At 46.3% G+C, this 15,483-nt stretch overlaps 1 protein-coding gene across 1 annotated transcript in view; it reads right to left on the minus strand.

Moving 5' to 3' along the window:
• SNTB1 (syntrophin beta 1) overlaps window positions 1-15,483 on the minus strand; it is a 159,022-nt gene that overhangs the window by 31,852 nt on the left and 111,687 nt on the right. The window contains exon 3 of the mRNA XM_068237972.1: window positions 9,929-10,136. Coding sequence (XP_068094073.1) covers window positions 9,929-10,136 — 208 coding nt within the window. The remainder of the gene's footprint in view (window positions 1-9,928; window positions 10,137-15,483) is intronic.

The raw sequence follows: 15,483 nt of genomic DNA on the forward strand, positions 1-15,483 counted from the left end.
ACACACAGTGCAGTCTAAGGGTCACGTATAGCGCCTCTGGCAGGTATAACAGAGGCGCTATACGTGACCCTTAGACTGCACTGTGTGTACTCCATTCTTTTTATTGGCTGAAGAAGCGGGAATATACCTGTGAAACGCGTTGCATTGTTCTGTTGGAGTATTTGAATACATTTGCTTGTACCTTAATCCATGGCATCCTGTCTACTTCGGGGAGGCGAGTCCACCACTACCTCCCGAGGAATTTTAAAACTTTTAATTATATGTTTTTATCCTTTTGGCGCCTCTGTTCTATTTACAATAACAATATCCAGGAGGGGTTATACCCCCTTTCTTCTCCCATCTACAGAGAGCGACATCTTAATCCTGAGTGAGGACAGGCCTAATCTCCTCACCTGCCTACACAGTGGTTGCCTAATTGGTGACCCTGACTTGTGAGTATATTTCTTATATACTTTTCCATTACTCATCCTTTGACTTACTACACTATATTGGGCTCTCGGTGTCCCTTTTATTCTTTTACATCTGGGGGAAGAAGGTGTTCCTGTGTCTGGTGGTTTTGGAGGGGGTTGGCCTGTAGCGGCAGCCTGAAGGGAAGTGGTTGAAGTAGCGAATGCCAGAGTGAGAGGGGTCTCTAGATATCCTGTTGGCCTCAGTCTGGAGTTGTGCAAGAGGTCCAATGGTGACCCAGTAATCCTCTCCGCAGCGCTGTTAACTCTCTGAAGTTTGAGCCTGTCGCTTGAGTTTGAGCCTGTGTACCAGACGACTATGGAGGAGCAGAGAATAGACTCAATGGTGGCAGTAGCTAGTCATTAGTTCCCGCAGAATACCAACCTTCCTCAGTTGTCTCAGGAAAAACAACCTTTGTAGCACCTTCTTCTGGGTTTTGGTGGTGTTCACCTATCACCTAAAGTCATTGGTGGTGGTGGTGCCTAGGAACCGAACACTAGACCACCTGGAATCAGTGCCCCCTGTTGGAGACCAGGTTGAGCGTGGAAGTGTGTCTTCTGAAGTCCACGACCAGTTCAACTGTTTTAGCTGCGTTTAGTACCATGCATGGTATCAAGCGTGATATTACTCAATGCGATGGACGGCTCTTCAATGCTCATGCTGGGTGCAAACAAGTGCCCTATCGATGAATGGGAGCAGCTGACAGTCGGTGGATTCACCGCCTTCAACCTCCAATGCTCAAAGCTCTGGCCTAGGTGAGTACATTAATTAAAGACGCCTGGAAATTAGAGAGCGCAATAAGGCAGATAGTAATATATTGGTATTAAATACCAATATTTTACTATAAAAGTGTAAAATACTGGTATTTTACTATGGCCAAACCTAACCCTACTCTCACACAGAACCCTCCCCCTGACGCCTAACCATTAACCACCCCCCCTTCCCCGCACAAACTACCTACTTAATGCCAAAAACTAGCCCCTCCCCCCTCACACTACCAACCAAGTGCCTAAAATTAAACCCCCCCCCCCCCCCCCACACACACACACTACCTGCCTAATGCCTAAAACTAACTCACCCCCATTACATACCTAATGCCTAAAGCTAAACTCCCCCCACACACACTACCTACCTAGTGCCAAAAACTAAAAAAAAAAAAAAAAAACTCCCCCCACCCCCATTAGATACGTAATGCCTAAACCTAAACTCCACTTACTGCACACACTACTCTAAACCTAGACTCCCCATTAACTCCCCCCACTCCCTTCCTGCATACACTACCTAACTAATGCATAAACCTACCCCCCCCCCCCCCTGCGCACACTACCTAACTAGTGCCTAAACCTAAATCCTCCCGCACACACCACCTGCCTAACAGCAGCAAAGCAAAACAGAAAAACGTAAAATATCGGGCACCGCAAAATATCGGCATTTGTGTGCCCATGGTGCCTGATATATAGCAATTGCTGTATCAACGCCCGCTATTTACCAGGCACCCAAATTTCCGCTCCGGCACCCAATTAGTCCACTTGCTGCAGGTGCCCTCTTTTACTGCTTCGGGCCTAGGTAGCCTATGCATAAAAATGTTCCCGCTGGCTAGGACTGGAACTTGGGACTCTAGTGCTGCGTTTGTAAACCCGTTCGTTCTACATTTAGCTAACTTTGCTTATAGGCTCATAGATAAGAGTCAAAACTTCAGAGATTTCTGAGCCTTTACTATTTCATCCAAACCTATGAAGAAAGAGAGAAGGCAAATCTGGCTGTAGCTGCAGCGATCTGCTGGACGACTCTCGGTATTACAAACTTTTTTTGATGTTCTAATGACTAAAATAAGAATGAAGCTAAACATTTACACTACCAATCACAATCTGCCAGCCCTTATCCTGGCTAATGAGGAGCGGGGAGCTTAATATGCCAACTTGAAAGACTTTGAATAAACTCACAGATAGAGTGGAGCTATTAAAATTGTAAGAGCGAGCAGCCATGCCAGAGGACGGGAACCGGAGGATTTGGAAAGCTGAAGCATTCGTTTAGACTATGTCTTCAGAACTATGTTTAGGAGGCCAAGATGCACAAAAAGGTTGGGGTGCACATGTGGAGTCCTCATGGCAGGTTCTGTCATGAAGCAAGGTGAAACATTTGTATCAGGTGGCAGAGGTTACAGGGCGAGCATGTTTGTACTGTGTTTACACGAACAGCATGCAATCAGGGTAGGAGGAGACGTGAGAGGAGAGCATCATTGGGGAAAAGCAGCTTGTTGTGCTGTGTGAGGAGTCTGACAGTGAGTGAGGAGGGGGGAGGCAGGAGACCAGCAGTGTTTCATTTGACTTGTACAGCAGAAGGGAGGAGGTGGCACTGCTGTCCTGACTGAGGAGGGATGGAGTGGCTGAGGGTGAGCACTTTGTTTGTCACAGACTTAATAGAAACATCCAAGGAATGAAAAAAAAAAAGATTCACTTACCTGGGTCTTCCTGCAGCCCGTGGCAGCCGTCCTGTGCCCTCGCCACAGCTCTGGTGGCTCCCGGTGTCCACCACTACAGAAGCCGACCTCGCCAGGTCGGGTTCTGGGGTCGGCGTCTTTTGCGCTCCACGGCGTGGGTCACGTGGTCCCGCCGCCGTCATCAAGTCTGTACTGCGCAGGCGCAGAACTACTGTAGGCCAATCCCAATGAAAGCGGCTCCTGACCGGCGCACAGCGCTCTGCCGTCATAGGGACGGCGTGACCGGTGGGAATGGCCGATCATTACAGCGGTTTGTCGGGAGGCGGCATTTTACCATACTAGCAGTCTCTGGTCCTTAAAGGACACCCGAGGCGAAAATAAATTAATGAAATAAACAATTGTATCTATCTTCCTTCTACTAAAAATGACTTTTTAAGATATTCCTCAATATTATGTTTAAATCTACTTTTTAAATTTCAACTTTTATTGTTTTTGCTCAATGACACATTCATTGAAGTAGGCCAGAGCTAAAATCTATGAACTATTGACCCTTTTTATCTCTTTCCTGTTTTTAGAAACCATTTTCTGCTAGGAACATATTTTATAGTTGGAATTTCTATCAGTGAGGGTCACACTGTAGTCACCCCCTGTCTGAGTCAGGAGTGAGTCAGCCACTTACATACCTGATACTTAACTCTTTCAGGCAGAGAAATAAAAAAAGCAACACAGCCTAGTTATTTGTGTGCTAGGCACTATACATACCCATGTCTATCTCATCATGTCACATGTCACCTAGGGTAACCTTTAGGGGGGAGAGGCTGCTGGCATGGAAATCGTTAAAGGTTTTATCTAAACAACTTTTGTTGATATGTCTTAGCATAGCTGAATGAAATTAGTTCTTCAGGTTGAGAAAGTGTTTTTTTTTTTTTTCTCTGGAGCACTATTGGCACTCCTTGTGCTCTTTTTGTCTCCTTTTCTTACCGATACCTGGGTTTCCAAACCTGAAATTTAACTACCGAACCTCCCAGAATATTTGCCACTAAGCAGTTAGGCCTAGTGCACACCAGAGCGGTTCGGCTGCGGTTTGCGATCCGCTTGTGGGTGCGGATCCGCTTGGGTAATGTACTTCAATGGGCTGGTGCACACCAGAGCGGGAGGCGTTTTGCAGAAATGCATACTCCCGGGCTGCTGCAGATTTTGGATTGCGGTTGCGTTTCTGCCTCAATGTTAAGTATAGGAAAACCGTAAACCGCTCTGAAAAACGGCACTTCAGAGCGGTTTGCCAGGCGTTTTTCGTTACAGTAGCTGTTCAGTAACAGCTTTACTGTAACAATACATGAAATCTACTACACCAAAACCGCTACACAAAACCACAAAACGCTAGCTGAAACGCTGCAGAAAAAGCGTTTCAAAATCTGCTAGGATTTTGCGGATCTGCTAGCGGTTTTTGGTGTGCACCAGGCCTTAGAGGACTGCGTAGAGGGTGGTCTTAATCAGCCTGCTTGGGACTCTCTGCAAGGTGGCCACCCAATATTTCCACAGCAGTTGTATAAAACTACCTCCTACATAAAGAAAGCAGAGCCGCAGTCCTCTCAGAAGAGTCTCCACAGCTGCAGACAGCTCCTCAGGGCTTTCCTGATTTATGGCTTCTTTTCCTTCACAAACTTAAAAATAAGTTTTGGAAATTTTTGTGGAACGCAGCAGACTGCTGACCGAGTCCTCATTAATAATTATTCTCTGTACAAGTGGTACAAGTGACTTTCACAGAGTGGGAAGAGACAATTCCACACATCCCTCAGGATGCTATTAGGTGCCGTCACTGTGGTACATTTCCACAGACCTAAAAAATAGCATTAACCCTCTCCAATCCATTTAAACAATTTCGTGTGTGTGTGTGGGGGGGGGGGGGCGCATGAGTGATCGCAGGAGTGCTGTGCTGTAGGGTGCCGGTGGGATCTCCACCAAGGAGGCGGCCTGGCATTAAAGGGGGGACGGGGTGCAAGCTTGCATGATTTAGCTCCACCACATACAAGCATATCAGGTTAATGTTATTACCCGGCATGGTGTGGTACCGAAGGGCATCAAGATGTTCAACGATCCACATAGGCTGATGCCATACTGGACTAGATCTGGCAATGGCGCCCCTAGCGCCAAAGACCAAATGCGCCAATGTAACTGAAATTACACGGCATGGCAGCAGAGGTTGGGGTGGGCGGAGATGAAAGTTTTGGACTAAAGGTGGCCACACACCATACAATTGTTTAAATATCTGTTCAATTGAAGAATTGCAATCAATTTTTCTGACTGATTGTAACATTTCAAAAATATGACCAATGTACCACACACCTATGTTCAATTTTTCCCCAATTATGATAAAAATGATTGGAAATTCAGAGAAAATAGCTAGGGTGTGTATATTAATAAATTGACAATCTAACACACACCATACAATCTTTAGAAAAATTGAAGCAAAATTTCCAGCTTTCCGGATCGATAAAAATCACAAAAAACAGGAAGCTTTCGATTTTTTCAGGAGATCCAATCATATTTATCGAATAGTCGTTAAATTGGATCATTTTATTGTATTGTGTGTGGCCACCTTTAGTCGGACATTTCGATCTAAACGGGCTGATGCCATGCCGGATTTATACAGGCAACAGTGCCGCTAGCCATAGCCATTTTTTCTCATGTCAGGCTATGTCCGACATAGGATTGAAAAAGGTTAAAAAATATGATAATGAAAATGGTTTGCTAATTCCACTATCGCGATTTTGCCGCAATTAAAACAAGATTCTTCATAGGCGCACGTCACGTTTGCGGTGCGTTTGCGATTTCCGACAAAAGAAAGAAAAAATTCAGAGTGTAGTGTTCTCCCCAGAAATTCTTTCTAGCCGGGTGGCATGAAAAAGTAGCCGGGTGGGGCGAGATGAGAGAATGCAGGGCCGGTGCTTCTGTGTGCAACTCTTCTTACAGCATAGGAGGAGGTGAGCCAATGACAGCCGGGTGGTCACCAAAACTAGCCGGGTGGAGCACCCGGCTAAAAGAGCCTGGGGAGAACACTGGTCAGTGAAAATACTTTGAATTGACGTGATTGCTATGCTATGCTATTTATTTTTCTGTGCGCCTATACTTTGTATAGGAGCGCAAACACAGCAAAAATGCCGGCAATTGTGATTCTGAAAGAAAACGCATCACAATAGTTGAAAAACAGCACTGCGTTTTACATCTTAGTAATCGTTGTGTTGCTCTGATACGTAATGTGCTTTCGATACGATTCTTGGATCAAAATGCAGCAAGTGGACAAGGGCCCTCAATGCTGGAAAAAAAAAAACAGGAAAACATCTGTGGACCTTCAATCTAATGAAAGTCCTATTAGCATGAAATGTGATCTTGGTAAAAAGGTACGCTTTCATTGTGTAGAGCTGGCACAACCTCTGCAACCCCCCCCCCCCCCCCCCCCGCCACACACACACACACACACACAAAAGTCCCAGCAATGTGACCTACTTGTGGAGATGACAAAGTCTGAGTTGGACATTTGTGTACACAGGAGGGAAGAGCTCTTTACTCATGAGATATTTTCAGACAATATTTGCCAAACTCAGGAAATGCCTCTATCCTATTTAGTCTGTAAGCTGGGGAATGTTCAGCAGGGGGGGGGAGACAACAGCACAAATAATATTTACTATGATGACATAATTGTGTTGTTTGTCCTCTGGGACATCTTCATGGATCTGTAAAAAGAGGAAGTTTTTAAACAAAAACAACAAAGCATGTCGCTTAGGATAAACAAAGGTGTATTTATGGCGATTATTGGAGGTGACGGATGTTTCCTCTGCGTCCTTCGCAGCCCAGACGGCACTTCCGAAGAGAACGCGTCCGACGAACCACTCCTATATGTTACAATATGTGGCGCAATAAATGTAGGATAGAAATATAAAGTGAGACTGCCTGTTCATCATTTGATTTTGCAGGACGACCGACCTTTCAATCGGATCATTTTATCGGATGAGAATCGATACGACAACCCGGCCATCTGATCAAATGTCTGATCGATTTCTGGCTGAAATCGGTCAGAAGGATGGTTCAGAAATGCTGGAAAATTTCAGTTGCAAAGGTTTGATTGGGAGAGCGGCAGGAATGGCATTCTACAGTATAGCATGATGACTGACGGAACCTCGGCCAGTGTCCCTCCAAGTGTATATGCCCCCCCCCCTCCGAGGGGCGTAACTAGAAATCACTGGGGCCCCCAGCAAAACTTTGAATGCCTCCTCAGCACACCGAATAGGGACTGTCTACAATACTTTGCATTATTTGTTATCAGTGGCAGAGCAGATGCGGTCGGTAGAACAATTGTGCAGAGAGCAGAACGTTTTTTCTCTCCTTGCCCTTAGGTGTCAGTCTCTCAGGACTGGGCCCCCTTGTGGCTGCATCCCTTGCAGGGTCTATTGTTACACCCCTGCCCCCCCCCCCCCCCCCGCCCATGTGCAGTGTTAAAGGCTCACCTGTCACATCCCAGCGAGAATCCTAGCGTTGTCACTACATGTCCTGGTGCGCTCACGGTGTTACCGGAGGAGGCCAGGTTTCACACTGACATTTAACATCTGTGCCTTCACAGGCAAGTAGTGGGGGGGCATATATACACTTGGGGGCTGCAGGAGGTCAATTTCCAATAGATTTTATGGATTGTTTTGATCCTGGAGCCTCGGTGGATCTTAAGGGGCTGACAGCACTGGAATGCAGGGACAGAGCAGGACTGGGAAAGCCTCGCTTCATGAGTGCCCTTTGTCCTCCTGTCTGACCGTGAATCTCGCTTTGGAACAGAATCAGAGCAATCCTTAAAGCCGCATCTACACGAGTAGATGCGGCCGCGATGCTCCTCATCAATCAAGCCGCTGATGCCGCTCGATTGATAAGATCCGACAGGACGGATCTCGGCACCGCCGATTCCCTGTTCGCTCCCCGCGAGGGGACAATGGCAGGGAATCGAGCGGAAGATAAGCGGCGTCGGCGGGGACAAGCGGGCAATCGAATGTGCCGCACGCGTGGCGAGCGGTGACGCGGCGGGCACGCGGAAGAGGCGATCCGGCGACTAATTGAGCCGCCGGATCGCTGCAATGTCCCATAGTGTAGATGGGGCTTTAGATTGTAAGCTCACATGGGCAGGGTGCTCTCATCCTTTTGTGCCTTGTTACACATTTATTCATATTAATTTTGTCACTGTAATTTCCAATTCTGTATTTTGTGCCAACTCTGTATTTTGTATATTGTTGTATACTATTATCTGTATTATTTTGTACCCCATGTCTGTTTCTTACTTTATACAGCGCCAAAGAATATGTTGGCGCTTTACCAAATAATAATAATAATGAAAAATACAGTAGCTTGCAAAAGTATTCGGCCCCCTTGAAGTTTTCCACATTTTGTCACATTACTGCCACAAACATGCATCAATTGTATTGGAATTCCACGTGACAGACCAATACAAAGTGGTGTACACCTGAGAAGTGGAACGAAAATCGTACAGGATTCCGAACGTTTTTTACAAATCACAAACTGCAAAGTGGAATGTGCGTAATTATTCAGCCCCCTGAGTCAATACTTTGTAGAACCACCTTTTGCTGCAATTACAGCTGCCAGTCTTTTAGGGTATGTCTCTACCAGCTTTGCACATCTAGAGACTGAAATCCTTGCCCATTCATCTTTGCAAAACAGCTCCAGCTCAGTCAGATTAGATGGACAGCGTTTGTGAACAGAAGTTTTCAGATCTTGCCACAGATTCTCGATTGGATTTAGATCTGGACTTTGACTGGGCCATTCTAATACATGGGTATGTTTTGTTTTAAACCATTCCATTGTTGCCCTGGCTTTATGTTTAGGGTCGTTGTCCTGCTGGAAGGTGAACCTCCGCCCCGTCTCAAGTCTTTTGCAGACTCCAAGAGGTTTTCTTCCAAGATTGCCCTGTATTTGGCTCCATCCATCTTCCCATCAACTCTGACCAGCTTCCCTGCCCCTGCTGAAGAGATGCACCCCCCGAGCATGATGCTGCCACCACCATATTTGACAGTTTGGATGGTGTGTTCTGAGTGATGTGCAGTGTTAGTTTTCTGCCACACATAGCGTTTTGCATTTTGGCCAAAAAGTTCCATTTTGGTCTCATCTGACCAGAGCACCTTCTTCCACATGTTTGCTGTGTCCCCCACGTGGCTTGTGGCAAACTGCAAACGGGACATCTTATGCTTTTCTGTTAACAATGCCTTTCTTCTTGCCACTCTTCCATAAAGGCCAACTTTGTGCAGTGCACGACTAATAGTTGTCCTATGGTGAGATTCCCCCACCTGAGCTGTAGATCTCTGTAGCACGTCCAGAGTCACCATGGTCCTCTTGACTGCATTTCTGATTAGCGCTCTCCTTGTTCGGCCTGTGAGTTTAGGTGGACGGCCTTGTCTTGGTAGGTTTACAGTTATGCCATGCTCCTTCAATTTCTGAATAATCGCTTGAACAGTGCTCCGTGGGATGTTCAAGGCTTTGGAAATCTTTTTGTAGCCTAAGCCTGCTTTAAATTTCTCAATAACTTTATCCCTGACCTGTCTGTCTCTATTTAGTTATTAGCACTCATCAGGCAATGTCTATGGGCAACTGACTGCACTCAGACCAAAGGGGGCCGAATAATTACGCACACTCCACTTTGCAGTTATTGATTTGTAAAAAAAATGTTTGGAATCATGTATGATTTTTGCTCCACTTCTCACGTGTACACCACTTTGTATTGGTCTTTCACGTGAAATTCCAATAAAATTGATTCATGTTTGTGGCAGTAATGTGACAAAATGTGGAAAACTTCAAGGGGGCCGAATACTTTTGCAAGCCACTGTACACGTCTAGAATCACATCTCAGTGTTATCTGAAATCTAAATGATTCTCTTGACTCCTCGTCACCTGAGTCTGATAAATCCTCAGTGGCTGGACCAGAAGAAGCAGCATATTACATATCTGTGCAATCACATGAAGGGAGCAGATGCCCGGAGAAGATGCACTCACCTTTTCTGCCAGCCAGCCCATGTGCCGGATCTCGTGGCTCCCTGAGATGCCGTTTTTCCCCAGCTGGTCTCTGACTTCCGCCATCACCTTGGGGATGAGTTCCGTGGCTGCTCCGTGGATGGCGTTGAACCACGCCTGCGCTGAAGCCGGGTCCTTGGCTCGGAGCACCACGGTGTGTTTGGCATCAGGTGAATGCAGCTCCAACTGTCTGCAAAACACAAAGCAGAGGATTACATCCAGCAACACAGAGCAAAGAGCTTCTAAATTGTCCAGTGATCTTAAAGAGGAACTGTAACCAAGGATTGAACTTAAAGTGAACATCCGGACTAAAAATCGACTCAGCAGCACTGAAAAGGCCTGGTGTTTCTTTAACAGTTTCACAGCATCAGAACTTTGTTTCTCTTATACAAGCCTCATTTTTAGCTGCACAGAAGAAAACTGCCCGGGCTTTTTTCCCCTGATGCTGTGCAAAGCATGATGGGATTTCTGATGTTGTTGTTCTCCTTCTGCTGTTTTGGTGCAAATTTTTTTTTTGCATTTTGAATTTGACATTTGAAGCCTAGTGTGTGCAGCTGGGAGGGGTAATCAGGACACAGGACAGTTGGAACTGTGTCTCATGCTCCTTGTCACCTCCTTTCAACCAAAAAGATGGCTGCCCCCATGACAAACATGGCAGCCCCCATGAATCACAAACATTTGCATTTTCTTTTAAAACAGGGTGGGTAAGAGATTATATTACCTATCTATTCTAATTAACATAACTAATGTGACTTGATGACAGTATGTTTGTTTAGGCTGAAGTTCCCCTTTAATTCCAATCAGTAGCTGATACTCCCTTTCCCACGAGAAATCTGTACCTTTTCTTTACTAAATCATCAGGGGGTCTGTATGGCTGATATTGTGGTGAAACTCCTCCCACAGTGTGATGTCATGACCATGACTGGAATGAAGTTCAGTTCCTCTTTCCTGAATAATATGAGCTGTATGAGAGCGCACACTTCATTTCTTCATGTTGACGCACACTATGTTAGTCAATGACGCAGCATGTTGAAGCACTTGCACATTTGTTTTTAAAACCTAATTAATTCTGCATGCGTTACATCACATACCGCCAATTTTTTTTCCATTTTTGCCTGATTTGCGATATGTTATGTGCTATGGCTTCCTGGGTCCACCATGCTCCTGTCGCCATTTGCCGGGACCCTCCTTAAAACGGACCTGAACTTAAAATGGACACTGTAGGGGGGTCAGGGGAAAATTAGTTGAACTTACCCGGGGCTTCTAATGGTCCCCCGCAGGCATCCTGTGCCCGCGCAGCCAGTCACCGATGCTCCGGCCCTGCCTCCGATTCACTTCTGGAATTTCAGACTATAAAGTCTTAAAACCATTGCGCCTGCGTTGCCGTGTCCTCACTCCCGCTAATGGCCCAGGGCTCGCTACATGATAGGCGCTGCTCAGCGGCATCCCCCCGCCCGCTTCGATCGCCTTCGACGATCTCCGATCAGGAAATCCTGTTCAAAAAACGGGATTTCCTGGAGTGCTTCCCCCGTCGGCGACGGGGCGGGATGACGTCACCGACGTCAGCAACGCCATTGGGAGTCCCGATCCACCCCTCAGCGCTGCCTGGCACTGATTGGCCAGGCAGCGCACGGGGTCTGGGGGGGGGGGGGGGCGGCGCGACGGATAGCGGCGATCAAGCGAGGGGCAGCGGCGATCGGTGTGCTGACGCAGCTAGCAAAGTGCTAGCTGCGTGCAGCAAAAAAAAAAAGGTAAGCAAATCGGCCCAGCAGGGCCTGAGAAAACCTCCTGCGCGGCTTACCCCGAACGGTTACCGCCAGGAAGGTTAAAGACAGGAGATAAGCTTAGTGAATTGAGGCCATTGTCTTCTACCAACCACCATGGTCACTTAAACTGTTTACCTCAGCTATTTGCCTTCCCCGATTGCCTGTCCTACCCACCCACGCTATGGGCCACTCCTCACCATTGCCACTTTTCACCCCCACTATTTGCTATCCTATGCTGGTCACATGTCCTATCATTGTCATGCCTGTATAGTCACCAGTACCATCCACACCCAGTTTCTGGTACTCTCAAACTTGCTCACTGGTCCTACATGTGTAACTTTTCCACATGATCAACCTGACAACATGACCGACCACACAACCAAGCGATTGCACAACTTGTATTTTCCGCGCAACAACCAACAGAGCAACAAACTCATTTGCATACTGCGCACACAAGTGAACGTCGGACTGCAGGATATGGCCGAAATTCAAAGCAAGCACAAGTCATTCAAATGACTTGTATAGACGTTGCCAACTGCACGATAACAGCCCAACAGTCATGTGAGTTGAACTGCCTGTTGGATCAGGCAAACCGCCTGATATCAGACGCTCATCTAGTCGTTTGTTGTCTAGTTGTGTTTGAGCCATACACCTGCAACAAGCATGCAGCCAATGGAGTCACACCATGTGATCTGCATGCTCACTCTGGGCCAGTGACTTATAGTGTTAGAGGCGGAACATTAGCACAGAAGTCAGGAAACTGGCATTGTTTATTAGATAATGGAGAAGGCAGCGTCCGTATCCCTCTCACAGATGTTTCTTTTCACATTACAGATGATACCAAAAGTGTCTTGTCCCACGAAGTCGCCCCGAAGACCCCGCATCACTCCACTTCCGCCACTTGGCCCCGCCTCCTCTCTCTCCTCCGAGAAAAACAGCCCGGCAATTTAATGCAGTAAATAGCTTGGCATTTTTTCTCGGAGGGGAGGGGGAGGTGGGGCCAAGCGTCGGAAGAGTAGTGATGCGGGGTTTCGGGGCGGCTTCGTGGGACCAGACTCCGGAGGTAAATATAACTTTTCATTACAGCATCGGTGACAAATTTTTATTTTTTGGATGGAGTTCCTCTTTAAGTTTGGAAAAATGGTATTTGTACAGGATCTTCTCAAAAAATTAGCATATTGTGATAAAGTTCATTTTTTTTTGTAATGTACTGATAAACATTAGACTTTCATATTTTTTAGATTCAAATATACACAACTGAAGTAGTTCAAGCCTTTTATTGTTTTAATATTGATGATTTTGGCATACAGCTCATGAAAACCCAAATTTCCTATCTCAAAAAATTAGCATATTTCATCCGACCAATAAAAGAAAAGTGTCTTTAAAACAAAAAAAGTCAACCTTCAAATAATTATGTTCAGTTATGCACTCAATACTTGCTCGGGAATCCTTTTGCAGAAATGACTGCTTCAATGCGGCGTGGCATGGAGGCAATCAGCCTGTGGCACTGCTCAGGTGTTATGGAGGCCCAGGATGCTTCGATAGCGGCCTTTAGCTCATCCAGAGTGTTGGGTCTTGCGTCTCTCAACTTTCTCTTTACAATATCCCACAAATTCTCTATGGGGTTCAGGTCAGGAGAGTTGGCAGGCCAATTGAGCACAGTAATACCATACCTCCCAACTTTTTGAGATGAGAAAAAGGGACACTTAAGCTATGCCCCTGTCACACCCCTCACCACACCTCCAGTCACGCATACCATAAAGATTTCATGAGAAACATATGTTGTTTTATAATTCAAACCACACTGGTCCTTTCTATCCTGGTTCATTTCCCTTCATAGTAACATTTTAATATATCAATTTAAAGGTTGGGAATAAAGTTTAGAGTCAATCAAACACATTTTAGTATAGAAATATATATATTTACATAGAAAGAGGGACAAAGTCCTGAAAGAGGGACAAATGAGGGTGAAAGAGGGACAGAGGGACAGGGCTCCCAAAAAGGGACTGTCCCTCCGAAAAAGGGACAGTTGGGAGCTATGGTAATACCATGGTCAGTAAACCATTTACCAGTGGTTTTGGCACTGTGAGCAGGTGCCAAGTCGTGCTGAAAAATGAAATCTTCATCTCCATAAAGCTTTTCAGCAGATGGAAGCATGAACCCACTTTTGTACCAGAAACAGCGGCAGAAGCACCTGACCTGGGCTACAGAGAAGCAGCACTGGACTGTTGCTCAGTAGTCCAAAGTACTTTTTTCAGATGAAAGCAACTTTTACATGTCATTCGGAAATCAAGGTGCCAGAGTCTGGAGCAAGACTGGGGAGAGGGAAATGCCAAAATGCCTGAAGTCCAGTGTCAAGTACCCACAGTCAGTGAGGGTCTGGGGTGCCATGTCAGCTGCTGGTGTTGGTCCACTGTGTTTTATCAAGGGCAGGGTCAATGCAGCTAGCTATCTGGAGATTTTGGAGCACTTCATGCTTCCATCTGCTGAAAAGCGAGCGCTACGAACTTATGCCTGCTAATTGGCAATGGCACTCGTCCTGCCCTGAGCCCCTGCGGGTTCATAGCGTTCGCTATGCTACTCTGATAAGGTGAGTTAGCTTTGATAACGTTTGCTAACTTTTGGTAACGTATTATAAGGTATGATATTTGTCTTATTACGGTTTAGTGAATCCAGCCCGATAAATGAATGTTTGCGCGCGATCACGTGCGCGTTTCACATGAAGAGCGCACATGATCGCGCGATAACCTTCGCTTATCACGTGAACTAATGCTGTTCGCGTGTAAACTTTGGCGTGCGGCAGAGCACGTGATAACTGCTGAGATAGCAGTTATCACGCTTTTGTGAATCAAGCCCATGATGTACCTGCAAATGAAAATGACATACTTACCTCCCAGTCAGTTCCTCTCAGAAGCTCACCATTTTCTACATGCAACGATTCCTTCCAATTCTGACAAGATTTTGTCAGAACTGAAATATAACAGCTGTTGTCAGTTATAGCTGAAAGGACAACTGATGAGCAAGGTAATGTCCATGTTTCCCTAAAGCTACAGTGGGTGATATTACAGTTTAATGCTGGGCATACATGGGTAGACCCGGCGGCTCGATAAACCGCCGGATCGACTCCCGCCACGTTCCGCCGCCGTCTGGATCGATTCCCGCTTGTCCCCGCGGGCGCTTCCTTATCTTCTGCTCGACTCCCCGCTATTGTCCGCCCGCGGGGATCGAGCGGGGAATCAATCCGGCGGGTCATCGGACCTGTCGGAAATTATCAATCGAGCCATCAGCGGCTCGATTGATAAGAGGGAAACGTACCGTGTATCCCCAGCATTAGAGTGTGCTGACCTGGAAGCTGTTATGGGGTAATGGTCATTTTCAAAATGGAGGACGGAGAATTCTCTTGATCACAGTGGACAAACGGCACGCAGGAGAGGAGAAAGATATTGATGAGTAGACAACATGGGAGGTAAGTATGAGTTGTGTATGGTTATTTTAACTTTTAATTTTCAGTTCAGGTTTGCTCACTTCCACAGCGTCTGAAACTGCGTCACATTTTAAGCAGAAACATTGCAGGTTATCTCGACCTGAACTCTTGCACAGGACAGAAGAAAAACAGAGAGAAATGCACATTGTATGTATTTCAAGAGTTTACTCTGTCTAATTTTCCCTCATCTGTGACTAATCCCAAGATGTAATTTGATTTCTCCCGTGTCAGCTGACTGCCTCGGCAGATAAGCTCATTTGAAAGCACAGGATGTTAACAATATGTCT

This window comes from Hyperolius riggenbachi, chromosome 5 (assembly GCF_040937935.1).
Source record: "Hyperolius riggenbachi isolate aHypRig1 chromosome 5, aHypRig1.pri, whole genome shotgun sequence".
Taxonomy (NCBI): Eukaryota; Metazoa; Chordata; class Amphibia; order Anura; family Hyperoliidae; genus Hyperolius; species Hyperolius riggenbachi.